The sequence below is a fragment of the Onychomys torridus genome, chromosome 7, assembly GCF_903995425.1.
Source record: "Onychomys torridus chromosome 7, mOncTor1.1, whole genome shotgun sequence".
Classification (NCBI taxonomy): domain Eukaryota; kingdom Metazoa; phylum Chordata; class Mammalia; order Rodentia; family Cricetidae; genus Onychomys; species Onychomys torridus.
Genome location: NC_050449.1, coordinates 4,681,791 through 4,696,505, shown reverse-complemented (window position 1 = coordinate 4,696,505; position 14,715 = coordinate 4,681,791). Strand labels below are relative to the sequence as shown.

Sequence of the window (14,715 nt, the reverse complement as noted above, 5' to 3'; positions counted from 1 at the left end):
AAATATTCATTCCCTCACCTTCCTATCCATCCCTCTCTCCACTTGATTCTCCCATTCCAGTCCACCCCCATCTATCTATAGCTATCTATTCTATTTCCCATTCTTAGGGAGATCTTCCCCTGCCCCAAGTCAGTTCCTTACTCTATGCCTAACATCTGTAGTTATAGTTTGGTTATCACTGACTAAACATCTAGTGTCCACATAAAAGCAAATACATACTATATTTTTCTTTCTGGATCTGGGTTACCTCATTCAAGATGATATTTTTCTAGTTCCTCCATTTACCTGTGAGTTTCATTATTTAATTTTTTAATGGATGAGTAATATTCCATGGTATAAATAAATATACCACATTTTCTTTATCCATTCATCTGTTATGGGACATCTAGGTTGTTTCCATGTTCTGGCTCTTATGAATTTATTAGCAATGAAAATAGTTGAGCCAAGTGTCTCTGAAGGAGGATGAAACATCCTTTGGGTATGTGCCAATGGTATAGCTGAATCTTGAGGTGGAAAGATTGCCAGTTTCCTGAGGAACCACTACACTGATTTCCATAGTGTTGTACAACTTTGCATTCCAGCCTTTATTCTACATCTTCACCTTCATGAGGCTGTCACTTAAATTATTGATCTTAGCCATTCTGACAGTTGTAAGATAAAATCTCAAAGTAGTTTTGACTTGTATTTACCTGATGACTAAGGATGCTGGACATCTCTTTTAAGTGTTTCTCAGCCATTTGAGTTTCTTCTTTTGAGAATTCTCTGTTTAAATCTGTGCCCTATTTTTTCATTGAGTTATTTGTTTTCTTAATATCTTGGGTTTTTTTTTAATTCTCTATATATTTTGGATATTAGCCCTCTATCAGATGTGTAGTTGGTAGAAATCTTTTCTCATTCTGTAGGCTATTGCTCTGTCCAAATTATGTTGTCCTTTGCCTTACAGAAGTCTGTCCTTGATGTTAACATGTGTTTCTTGGAAGCAACAGAAGTATGCATCCTGTCTTCGCATCCATTCTGTTAGCCTGTGTCTTTTCATTGGAGAATTGAAACTATTGATATTAAGAGATATCAATGACCAAATGCTTGTTGACTCCTGTAGGTGTTGGTAGTATGCATGTTTTTGTTTATTTGTTTGTTTGTTTGTTTTGTGTGTTTATGTATGTACCTTCTTTATACTTTTCTGGCCTGGGATTATTTCATCTGTTTTCTTGGATATAGTTAACCACATTAGGTTGAAGTTTACCTTCTAGCTCCTTCTGTAGGGCTGGATTCGTAGGTAGATATTGATTAAAATTGGTATTGTTTCTCCATCTATAGTACTTGTGTGACTTAGACCTGAACTCTCCTTATGAAAGCATATTCAGTTCATTCCCAGTTTGTTGTTGTTTTGAATAATAGTGTACTAATTAAGCATCTTTCTATAGCAAACTATCTCCTGAAGTGTTTCTATGTAGCTCTGACATCCTGAAACTCACAATGTAGACCAAGATGGCCTCAAACTCATAGAGATCTACCTGCCTTTGACTCCCAAGTGCTGGGATTAAAGGTGTGTGCCAATATTTTCTTAATTGGGGGTGGGAAAATATCAGATTTAGAGAATCCTGAAAATTAAAATGCACGCTGAGCTGGAGAGATGGCTCAGGGTTTAGGAATCCTGGCTGCTCTTTCAGACAACCCAGGTTCAATTACCAGCACTCATATGGAGGCTCACCGTTAGCTGTAACTCCAGTCTCAGGGGATCCACCACCCCCTCCTGGCCTCTCAGACACTGTATGCACATGGTATAAACATATACATACAGGCAAAACACTCATATAAATAAATAAATGTTACCCCAAGAATATGACTGCCTAAGACTTGAACAAGGACACCACCAACAGACATACTAACATGGAAGGGCAAAATCTCATGGGGTCCCACCCCTAAACAAAGAACAGGTAACTAAGAAATGCTGAGGGGGGAAATTAGTCTTCCCCAGGGACAAGCCCCTAGTTGGCTATCCAGAACCAAGTGGTCAGCCCTGAAAAAAAATATATGTGTGTGTGTGTGTATGTGTGTGTATGTGTGTGTGTGTGTGTGTGTGTGTGTAAATACAAGCAACACTAAATTAACTACCAGGGTGGGTGGGTGGGTGTGTGTGTGTGTGTGTGTGTGTAACAATAACAAAAAGAACTCGAGAGTCAGAGGCAGGCAAATCTCTGAATTCAAGGCCAGCCTGGTGTACAGAGCAAGTTCCAGAACAGCCAGGGCTACACAGAGAAACTCTGTCTTGAAAACCTACCCAAAAACAAAACAAAAATAAAAAGTGGCCCTGAATAGGGGGTAGGGGAGTATGGGAAGGACTGGGGGGAAGAAAGAGGAGGAAAATGATATAATTATGTTTGAATTTAAAAATAATTTTTTAATCACCCCCAAAAAACTTAAGAAAATTTTTAATACCCAGGATGCGGTGGTACAGGCCTTTAATCTTAGCACTTGGGAAGCAGAGGCAGGCAGATCTCTGAGTTCAAGGCCAGCCTGGTCTACAGAGAGAGTTCCAAGGCAGCCAGGGCTACACAGAGAAACCCTGTCTCAAAAAACCAAAAGAATGTAAAAAGAAAAAAGTAAGCCCAGGCGGTGGTGGCACATGACTTTAATCCCAGCACTTGGGAGGCAGAGCGAGGCAGATCTCTGTTGAGTTTGAGGTCAGCCTGGTCTACAAAATGAGTTCCAAGAAAGGCGCAAAGCTACACAGAGAAACCCTGTCTCAAAAAACAAAAAACAAAAAACAAAAAACAAAAAAAGTAAATGAAACAATAAAATATACAGAAGAATGTTTGCTGACTTCTGTTTGTGACTTGAGTACACACAGATATAATTTCAGTAAGTCAATATTAGGGCTGGTCCCAAGGACAAGTGTGACCCAAGAATCAATGTTGGTTCTGCAGTTTCAGGTACTTCTGAGTGCTTGGTGGCAGAAAACTTTGTTAATTCTTCAATGCCTGAGGATGAAACTCTGACTGCCACAAACAGCAGGCAGCCACAGAAACCACATCTATCCTTGAGTAAGACCCAGCCACCCAGCATCTGCGCCATGTCAGCTGAAGAGCAGAAGGTCTTGCAGTCCCTCCATCATCTCAATGAGAGACTGTACTGTAAGTGTGGGAGCGCAGCTTCTGTAAGAAAGGAACATGTGTTCTTAAGCTTATGTTAAATCTTCATTTCATTTAAAACTTTGAAGTAAAAATATAAAATATTTCTAGGCTATTACCATAATAAATCATCTAAAAATTGAGAATATTGTTAATATTTCAGATTAATGCAGATACACCATATCATTTATAATGATGCCAATTTCTATACTATTGTGTTTTAGAAGTATATGAACATAAGATGAGCGTGATGATGCATGCCTCTAATCCCAGCACTCAGGAGACAAAGGCAGGCAGATCTCTGAGTTCCAGGCCAGCCTGGTCTACCAAATGAGTTCCAGAAAAGGCAGAAAGCTACACAAAGAAACCCTGTCTCAAAAACCAAAAAAAGAAAAAAGAAAAGAAAAAGAAGTATATGAACATTTTACTTGTATTTTAACAATAAATAGACTACGTATCTATACTGACCATCATAAAAATAACTTTATCAAGTATTTTTAAAACCTCAACTTTGGATACACACACAGAGAATGCTTAAAGCTAAGTGCATGTGGGCATGGAGCAATGCCTGTAATATCCACACATGAGTGGCTTCAGCAGGAGCAGCAGTGCAAGCTGAGGGCCAGCCTGGGTGGCCTGTCAAGCCCCACGCCAGCTGGAGACATAAGATCCTGTCTTTAAGGAAAAACAAGGGAAAATACTTTTTAACTAGGAAAGTAAGAGCCGAGCCACAGCCACCTCTGAAGCCAAAGACACTTGACTGGTGGATAATTAAGGGACAGTACACAATGGTGTCACAAAGATGCTCTACCATTACGGTGGACCATCAAAAGAGCTACACTTTCCACCACAAAAAGTGGGGAGGTTTTTAAAAAACAAAAGTTTACACTTCTTCAACTTCAGTATTGAGCAGCTAAGAGAAGGGGGAAAACATCTCTGTTGCTATAGAAACGTAGCCTAGTGAGTACCTCACAGTAATTACACCGCATGTTCATACTGCCTGCATGGTCTATAAAGCCTGGAGCAAAGAACATAATTGAAAATGATCTCAAATTGCTAACACCCCAAAAATAATTAAGAAAATGTATATTGATATCCTTTTTGGAGATAGGGTTTATATTCCAATCTTCAAAGAATATCATAAATGAGATCTAAGGGAAATGAATAGTCAAAAATCATAAAAAACTAATCCATAAAGAAAAAAATCCATTAAAAAATTAAAAGAAAGCACAATTCATACTAAATAGAACCCAAGAAGATATTATATAATAAAATTATCAGACATAAAAACTATAAAATAACTATATATATGTGTGTGTGTGTATATATATATATTTTTTTAGATTTATTTATTTATTATGTATACAGAAGAGGGCACCAGATCTCATTACAGATGGTTGTGAACCACCATGTGGTTGCTGGGAATTGAACTCAGGACCTCTGGAAGAGCAGTTGGTGATCTTAACCTCTGAGCCATCTCTCCAGCCCTATATTTGTGTTTTAAATTTATACATCAGCCATGGGTTCCCCTGTCCTCCTCCCTCCCGCCCCCACCTCCACCTTCACCCCAGCCCCTCCCCTCCACACCCATCTCATCCAGGGCCAAGACTCCCCCTGGGATTCATTTAAACCTGGTGGATTCAGTACAGGCAGGTACAGTCCCCTCTTTCCAGGCTGAGCAAAGTGTCCCTGTGTAAGCCCAAGGTTCCAAACAGCCAGCTCATGCACTAAGGACAGGTCCAGGTCCCACAGCCTGGATGTCTCCCAAACAGTCCAAGCCACTCAACTGTCTCACCTATCCAGAGGGCCTGATCCAGCTGGGGGCTCCACAGCCCTTGGTTCACAATTCATGTGCCTCCATTCATTTGGCCATTTGTCCCTGTGCTTTTTCCATTCTTGGTCTCAACAATTCACACTCTTACAGTCCCTTTTTCTCAACAATTGGACACCTGGAGGTCCACCTGGGGCCTGGCTGAGGATCTCTGCATCCACTTCCATCAGTTATTGGATGAGAGAGTTCCAGCACGACAGTTAGGGTGTTTGGCTATCTGATCACCAGCCTAGGTCAGATCAGGCTTTCTCTCAACCATTGCCAGCAGTCTACAGAGGATGTATCATTGTGGATTTCAGGGGACCTCTCCAGCTCTCTGCCTATTCCTGTTCTCATGTGGTCTTCGTTTATCATGGTCTGTTATTCCTTGTTCTCCCTCTCTGTTCTTGATCCGGCTGGGATCTCCTGCTTCCCTAAGCTTTCTTTCCCTCAAAACTTGCCCTTCATTACTCCCACTCTCGTCCAGGTTGTTCATGTAGATCTCATCCATTTCTCTGTCATTGGGTGATCCCTGGGTCTTTCCTAGGGTCCTGTTTTCTAGGTAGCCTCCTTGGAGTTGTGTAGCAGTCTAGTCATCTTTGTTTTACATCTAGTATCCTCCTATGAGTGAGTACATACCATATTTGTCCTTCTGAGTCTGCGTTACCTCACTCAGGATGATTTTTTTCTAGATCCATCCATTTGCCTGCAAACCTCATGATGTCATTGTTTTTCTCTCCTGAATAGTATTCCATTGTGTATATGTACCATATTTTCTTTATCCATTCTTCAGTTGAAGGGCATCTAGGTTGTTTCCAGGTTCTGGCTATTACAAACAATGCTGATATGAACATAGCTGAGCAAATGCCCTTATGGTATGATTGAACATTCCTTGGGTATATGCCCAAGAGTGCTACAGCTGGGTCTTGGGGGAAATTGATTCCCAGTTTTCTAAGGAAGTGCCATATTGATTTCCACAGTGGCCATACAAGCTTGCATTCCCACCAGCAGTGGAGGAGAGTTCCCCTTGCTCCACATCCTCTCCAGCATAAGCTGTCTTCTGTGTTTTTGATCTTAGCCATTCTGACAGGTGTATGGTAGTATCTCAGAGTCGTTTTGATTTGCATTTCCTGGATAATTAGGGATGTTGAGCAATTCCTTAAATGTCTTTCGGCCATTTGAACTTCCTCTGTTGAGAATTCTCTGTTTAGTTCTATAGCCAATTTCTTAATTGGACTGTTGGGCATTTTGTTGTCTAATTTCTTGAGTTCTTTATATATTCTGGATGTCAGCCCTTTGTCTAATGTGGGTTTGGTGAAGACCTTTTCCCATTCTGTAGGCTGTCGCTTTGTCTTGTTGACCGTGTCCTATGCTCTACAAAAGCTTCTCAGTTTCAACATTGATTGATTGTTTCTCTCAGTGTCTGTGCTACTGGTGTTATATTTAGAAAGTGATCTCTAGTGCCAATGCGTTCAACAGTACTTCCTATTTTCTCTTCTATCAGGTTCAGAGAGGCTGGATTTATGTTGAGGTCTTTGATCCACTTGAACTTAAGTTTTGTGCACGGTGACAGATATGGATCTATTTGCAGCCTTCTACACATTGACATACAGTTATGCCAGCACCATTGGTTGAAGATGCTTTCTTTTTTCCATTGTACATTTTTGGCTTCTTTGTCAAAAATTATATGTTCATAGGTGTGCGGGTTAATGTCAGGGTCTTAAATTCCATTCCATTGGTCCACATGTCGGTTTTTATGCCAGTACCAAGCTTTTTTTATTACAGTAGCTCTATAGTAGAGCTTGAGGTCGGGGATCGTGATGCCTCCAGAGGTTGTTTTATTGTACAGGATTCTTTTGGCTATCCTGGGTTTTTTTGTTTTTCCATATGAAGTTGAGTATTATTCTTTCCAGGTCTGTGAAGAATTCTGTTGGTAATTTGATGGGGATTGTGTTGAATCTGTAGATTGCTTTTGGTAAGATCGCCATTTTTACTATGTTAATCCTGCCTATCCATGAGCATGGGAGATCTTTCCATTTTCTGACATCTTCAATTTCTTTTTTCAGGGTCTTAAAGTTCTTGTCATATAGGTCCTTCACATGCTTAGTTAGAGTAACCCCAAGGTATTTTATATCATTTGTGGCTATTGTAAAGGGTGATGTATCTCTGATTTCCTTCTCTGCCTGTTTGTCTATTGTATATAGGAGGGCTACTGATTTTTTTTAGTTGATCTTGTATCCTGCTATGTTGGTGAAGGTATTTATTAGCTGTATCAGTTCCTTGATTGAATTTTTGGGGTCACTCATGTATACTATCATGTCATCTGCAAATAGGGAAAGCTTGACTTCTTCCTTTCCAATTTGTATCCCCTTAATCTCCTTATGTTGTCTTATAGCTCTGGCTAGAACTTCAAGTACTATATTGAATAAGTATGGGGAGAGGGGACAGCCTTGCCTTGTTCCTGATTTTAGTGGTATTGCTTTGAGTTTCTCTCCATTTAATTTGATGTTGGCTATTGGCTTGCTGTAGATTGCCTTTATTATGTTTAGGTATGTTCCCTGTGTTCCTGATCGCTCCAAGACCTTTATCATGAAGGGGTGTTGGATTTTGTCAAATGCCTTTTCTGCATCTAGTGAGATGATCACGTGGTTTTTTTCTTTAAGTTTGTTTATATGGTGTATTACATTGACGGGCTTTCGTATGTTGAACCACCCTTGCATCCCTGGGATGAAGCCTACTTGATCATGGTGGATAATTGTTTTGATATGTTCTTGGGGTCTGTTTGCCAGTATTTTATTGAGTATTTTTGCATCAATGTTCATGAGGGAGATCGGTCTGTAGTTCTCTTTCTTTGTTGTATCTTTGTTTGGTTTAGGAATCAGGGTAATTGCAGCCTCATAGAAGGAGTTTGGTAATATACCTTCTGCTTCTATTGTGTGGAACATTTTAAAGAGTGTTGGTATTAAGTCGTCTTTGTAGATCTGGTAGAATTCTGCACTGAAAACATCTGGTCCTGGGCTTTTTTTGGTTGGGAGACTTTTAATGACTGATTCTATTTCCTTAGGGGTTATTGGACTATTTAAATGGTTTATCTGGTCTTGATTTAACTTAGGTATGTGGTACCTATCCAGAAAATTATCCATTTCTTTTAGATTTTCCAGTTTTGTGGAGTAGAGGTTTTTGAAGTATGACCTGATGATTCTCTGGATTTCCTCATTGTCTGTTGTTATGTCCCCCTTTTCATTTCTGATTTTGTTAATTTGGATGCTCTCTATCTTTTGGTTAGTTTGGATAAGGGCTTGTCTATCTTGTTGATCTTCTCAAAGAACCAACTGTTTCATTAATCCTTTGTATTGTTATCTTTATTTCTATTTTACTGATTTCAGCTCTCAATTTGATAATTTCCTGGTGTCTGTTCCTCCTGGGAGACTTTGCTTTCTTCCTGTTCAAGGGCTTTCAGGTGTGCTGTCAAGTCACTAGCGTGAGATTTCTCCAGCTTCTTTATGTGGGCATTCAGTGCTATGAATTTCCCTCTTAGCACTGCTTTCATAGTGTCCCATAAGTTTGGGTATGTGGTGTATTCATTTTCATTGATCTCTAGGAAGTCTTTAATTTCTTCCTTTATTTCTTCCTTAACCCATTGGTGATTCAGTTGAGCATTATTCAGTTTCCATGAGATTGTAGGATTTCTGTAGTTTTTTTCTGTTGTTGTTAAAATCTAACTTTAAACCATGGTGGTCCGATAGAACACAGGAGGTTATTTCAATTGTTTTGTATCTGTTGAGATTTGCTTTGTGGCCAAGTATGTGGTCGATTTTAGAGAAGGTTCCATAGGGTGCTGAGAAGAAGGTATATTCTTTTTTGTTATGTGGCAAGGGGACTTTTTTGGGGGGTCTAGTCTGTTTGGTGTTCTATAGGCTTCTTGTATCTTCATAGGCATTTCCTTCTTTAAATTGGGAAAGTTTTCTTCTATGATCTTGTTAAATATATTTTCTGTGCCTTTGAGTTGGTATTCTTCTCCTTCCTCTATCCCTATTATTCGTAGGTTTGGTCTTTTCATGGTGTCCCAAATTTCTTAGACATTTTGGGTCATGACTTTGTTGGTTTTAGTGTTTTCTTTGACTGATGAATCTATTTCTTCTAACGTATCTTCAACACCAGAGATCCTCTCATCCATCTCTTGCATTCTTTTGGTTATACTTGCATCTGAAGTTCCTGTTTCATTTACTCAGATTTTCTATTTCCAGCATTCCTTCTGCTAGTGTCTTCATTTTTTCTATTTCCCTTTTTAGGTCTTGGACTGTTTCCCTTGCTTTTTCATGATTTTCTTTCAGGGACTTATTGTTTCCTTCTGCTTTAATTGTCCTTTCCTCTAGTTTTTTATAGCGTTCTTCCCATTTTTTGTTTGTCTGTTCCTCCACTTTATTTTTGATTTCTTCTATATAAGGCTCTAGCCTCTTCATGATGGTACTTATAAGGTTGTTTTCTTCTTCTTCTTCCATTCTGTGATGTTCAGGTCTAGCTGTTGTAGAAGGTCGAGGTTCTGGTGATGCTGTATTGTTCTTTATTTTGTTGTATGTACTTCTGCCTTGACGTCTGCCCATCTCCTTGTGGGTTCGTTCTTGGTCTTAAAAGTGTACTTGTTCCAGACTGAGCTGACAGCTATAGGAAGCCTCTCTGGTGCAGATGGAAGCTCTTGGCTAGATGGGAGCTCTGGTCCAGATGAGAGTGCTGGCTGGATAAGAGCTGGGGGGCTGGACTCTGGGTCTCAGGAAGTCCCTGGGATCTCCTTATCTTGTCCAGATGGGAGCCCCTCTTGTCCAGATGGGAGTTCCGGGACAGGATGGAAGCTGGGGACTGGTTCCTAAGTCTCAGGAAGTGGCTGGGGTCTCGGGCAGATGGGTGTGGGGGCAGGGTGTGGAGACTACAGGGTCTGCCTGCAGTCTTAGAAAAGGAGAGCATTCGGCCGGAAACTGGGGCCAAGTTGGGCAGGTCCTCCTGGGATGGCTGGTGCCCAGGGGTGGGACCATATTTATATATTTTTAAATGATCAGAAATATCTTTCAAAATCCAGTAAGGAAATATGCAATGTAAAATGGCTTAGCCTATTTGGAAAATTACAAGACCTATGAATGGAAGATAGGAATAAATTTAAAATTCAGCTGATTATTTATAAACAACAGATGATGACATCTGAAGAGATAATGACCTAGAATATAAATCAGAAACGCCTACCCAGAACCAAGTACAGAGTGGTGAGAGATAGCAAACTAGGGCTAAAATGACAGAACTCTAGGACCTGAGGCTGTGGGATCACGGCTGCCAAGTTCTCCAATTTAATGAGTGCTACCAACAGAGAGTGGAAAGCCCATTCCAGAAGAAAGAAATGAAATTTTCGGGGACTAGGAGATGGCTCAGCAGTTAAGAGCACTGGCTGCTCTTCCAGAGGACCCAGGTTCAAGTCCCAGCACCCACATGGCAGCTCACACCTTTCTGTAACTCCAGTTCCAAGAGATATGACACCCTCATATGGACATACATGCTGACAACACGAGTGCACATAAAATTTAAAAAAAAAAAACGGAAAGAAAGATTCTCCTGTGAAAAAGGGGTCCTGAGTTCAAGCCCCAGCACAGGAAGTGGGGGAAGCTCATTGCAGAAGACTGGCTGGCTGGCCTAGAACTCACTATGTAGACCAGGCTAGCCTCAAACTCATAGAGATCCGCCTGCCTCTGCCTTCTTATTATTGTCATTCTACCACAACCACCAAAAGAAAAAGAATAAAACTAAAGGAAAATATAACATTTGAATGAAGATTGTTTTATAAAATCAAGATACTAGGAATTCCTTCATACCAGCTTCAGCTTTATATAATTGTTCGTAATCAACTTGCTTTCATGTTTGGACCTATTTACATGTAAGGACTATTTCCAGGGTCAATAGGAAAAGAGTCTCGTATTCAATTTTGAATATTTTGACACATCAGAATTTTGTTATTAATTCTTTAATGACACTCTATATAAGTAACTAATTATTTTTTGTGTCATGGTATGATTTTTCAGATGTGCAAGAAGCCATTTGCAAAAACCCATCCATCAAAAATACTTTACAGTTAATACCACTTCTGGTAAGTATTGGCTAAGTTCCTCCTTTGGTTGTTTTACATAGACATTACTAGAGGTAAAAACCTTTAGGGGCAGCTGGAGAGGTAGCTCAGCAGTTAAGAGCAGAGCACTTGTTTTTGCAAAGGACCAGACTGGTAGTTCACAATCATCCGCACTCTAGTTCCTGGGGACCAGATGCCCTCTTCTGACCTCACGAGAACCAGTCACACATACTGCACATACGTGTGTGCAGGCAAAACACTCATTCACACAGAATAAAATACATAAATCATTTTTAGTGTAAGAACCTTTGAGGTTTGAGGGAGAGTATAAAGACTGGGTGCCCTCGGTTCTGAAATCCTGACAAGACAGCATCCACATCTCTCAGTACCGTTTGTTCTGTGAAGCAGTATTTGCAGCATGCTTACCCTGACCTGCTTCTGACAGGAGAGGCAGTGGGGAGAGAAGGAGGCTGCACTGCCCGTCCACTCACTCTGCACCCCTAGGCACACAGCTATGGAGCATCCTTGTTGGCAAGCACTTGTTTCTCTATGTTGTTTTGTAATTACCTAATTTGATAATATTTCCAATGATAATTTTTCTTCCTAATAAGAATGTAGTAGATTCAAAATTTGAAATTTTTAAGTATCTTTACTTTGATTCATGCATTATGAGATATTGTTTAATTCAAATTTTAAGTACATTTTTTTTCCTCAAAGGACTTCAGAATCTATGGAGAAATGTCAATTAATGATCTAGAAAATCAAATCTCTGACCCGGATACTTAAGGCATTAGCATTTATCCAAGCATAATTTCATTGAGTTATGAAAACAGTTTTATCATGTGGATGTTAATCCACTGATGATGGGTAACCATCCAGCTATATTAGGTTCAAATGCTGACTTAGTGGATTTTGTTGTTGTTGTTGTTTTTCAAGACAAGGTTTCTCTGTGTAGCCTGGCTGTCCTGAAACTCACTTTGTAGACCATGCTGGCCTCGAACTCACAGAGATAGGAGCTTCTACCTCTCCCAAGTGCTAGGATTAAAGACATGCACTGCCACCACCCAGCTTAAAATAAAATAAATTTAATGAATTTTTAAGAAGCAACTTTATCTTTGGCCTAAAATATATGTTACACATTCCTAGGGCCTTACATATGCTTTGCTTAAAAAAGGAGAAGAGAGGGAGGAAGGGAGGGAGGGTGGGAGGGAGGGAATGAGAAAGGGAGGGTGGGAGGGAGAGAGAGGAAGGAAGGGAGAGAAAGAATGAATTATACTTGACTATTTACACACAGATAACAAACAGTTCCTCTGCATTGTGTTGTTTTTTTGAGACGGCATCATGTAGTTAGCCTTGAACTCTTGGTCCTCCTGCCTCTCACTCCCAAGTGCTGAGATTATAGAGATACACCACCATCCCTGGGTTTAGAAAGCTGCTCTTTAGGATCTGGAGAGCTGACTCTGAGTAAAGTGCTTGCTCTCAAGCGTGAAGACCTGAGTTCAGATCCTCAGTCCACATGAAAACAGGATAGACAGTCTGTGGCCCAGCCCTCAGGGCTCCACTGGCTAGCCAGTCAGCCAAAATGGTACTTTTCGAATTCAGTGAAAAAACCCTGTCTCAGAAAAGAAGTGATAAAATAAGTTGGGGAAGAGAAAAGGATGCCTAACATCATCCTCTTGCCTCCCAAGTGCACATAAGACACCTGCCCACCCACAACCACAACCATGCATGTGCTCTAAGGATGTTTCTTTGAAGCAAGTTACCAATAGTAAACTGTGAAAGTGTGAATTATTTCTGTCCATATGATGCCCTACAGAGAGCAGGGCATAGCATTGTTGAAACTGATATATGTACCATTTAAGAATTTTTATTTGAATTTAGTCTTCTTAAGCCATACTCTGAAAGGAGAATGACCTGTTACCATCTGCAGACCTGACAACAAGAGAACCCTCTGAACTCTCTTACAGAACAGCCAGCCAAGGGCCAGGCTCTCTCCTGATGTTGGATCCCGAGTGCAGAGAAAATAGTGATCAACTGTGACAGTCGCTACTTAGTGGATTCATTATTTTTGAGACTCCTGTAAATAAATTCTGTATTCTGCATTTATTAATGATTTAAAATACTAGACTTTTATGTTTATAAGAGCAAATCATAATGTAGGTAATGGAGATTAATTTACTAGCTTATATTTATGCTACAAATTATACTTTATTATGTATTTTCTTGATACATTTTTAATGAATGAAATATTTCATTGTTTTCAGTAAGCATGCTAATGGATAAAAATTTTCTCTATTTAAAAATAAAAGAGGCTATTTTATTATTCAAATTATGTATTAGGTATGATAGTGAAGCTTTGTTTTCTGACACTCCTAATTCTAATAAATTTTTGTACAAGTATCCAAGAGGATTATGATTAATAACATCCCCCATAAATAATAAAGCTATTTGTTTAAGACTTTGCAGGATCTCTGCCTTCTTATGTTACCAGGAGGTTGAGTTACTAGCTTGCATGCTCAGTAATTAATATTATCATTTTACTCAAGGGTCATTAGTCTCCAATAAAACTGACAACATTTTAAAAATTCAAAGTAAGGGCCAAGCTTGTCCCAGTGTCTGGTGTGCTGTAGTGGAGAGAAAGGAGCATGAGCTTAAGAAGGGGCCCAGGGAAAAGCTTTGGCAAGAATCAGCGAGCTCATGTTTGGGATCTGTTTAATAAAGGCAGTGGTAATAAGCAGGCAATGATGAATATATTTTTTGAATTCTTATTTTCTGATACATTGGTTATGAAGTACAGAGTGGAAAGGAGAAATCAAGGATGATTCCATTGGTTACTGTGGTCAGGTTGGCTCTGAGAAGGTGGAAATCCTGAGGTGGAGTATAGGACAGCCAAAAGGTAGGTATTTTAAAAAACACTTATTACATTTTGATTTTCCTGTCAGCTATCCCCATGGTGACATGGCTAATTATCCCCTTAGACACTTCTGGCTGGAGTTCAGGGACAAGGTCAGTGATAGCTGTGAGACTGGATAAGATGACCTGAAGGGAAAATATAGGGAGGGATTGACTGGATTGACTGGATTGACTGGGATTACAGACAAGCACTGCCACATGTGGCTTCTGATGATGTTTTCTTACGTAGAGAAACCCAAGCACCACCAAAAAACTAAAGAACCAATAGTAAGTTCAACAAATCTGTAAGATACAAAACAATATAAAAAATTAGTGATGTTAGTAAGTTATCTGAAACAGAAATGAAGCAACATCCCATTATAATAAATAAAACAATAAAAACCATTATAATAGGCATCAAAAAATAAATAAAATAGCTAGGGATACATTTAAACTAAAGAGGTAAAAGATTACAATGAAAATGAAAGGCATTAATGAAAGCTATGAAAGGGAACATAAATATCTTGAAAGATATCTTGTGTTCATGAATTGACCAGACTACCCAAAGCAATTTAGATATTCAATGCAGCCCCTATCAAAATACCAATGACATTCTGCATAGAACTAGAAAATAAACTCAAAATTTTGTTTGAAACTCCTCTAAAAATAAAAATAGCAAAAAACCATTAGCAATTAGCAAAAATTATAAAGCATGACTTCAAAATATACTACAACGCTTTAGTAATCAAAAGTCTGATGTGAGCACAAAGGCAGGC

At 39.5% G+C, this 14,715-nt stretch overlaps 1 protein-coding gene across 4 annotated transcripts in view; it reads left to right on the top strand.

Moving 5' to 3' along the window:
- The window catches only part of Cep126 (centrosomal protein 126), a 58,725-nt gene extending 45,210 nt beyond the window's left edge, over positions 1-13,515 (top strand). For 2 of the 4 annotated variants that reach the window (XM_036192926.1, XM_036192929.1), the window contains 3 exons: positions 2,928-3,134; positions 11,004-11,068; positions 13,015-13,515. In XM_036192926.1, coding sequence (XP_036048819.1) covers positions 2,928-3,134; positions 11,004-11,068; positions 13,015-13,074 — 332 coding nt within the window. In that variant the 3' untranslated portion in view covers positions 13,075-13,515. Of the gene's footprint in view, positions 1-2,927; positions 3,135-11,003; positions 11,069-12,928 lie in introns of all 4 variants that reach the window. The other 2 variants (XM_036192927.1, XM_036192928.1) reach the window with 2 other exon arrangements.
- The last annotated feature ends 1,200 nt before the right edge of the window (positions 13,516-14,715 follow it).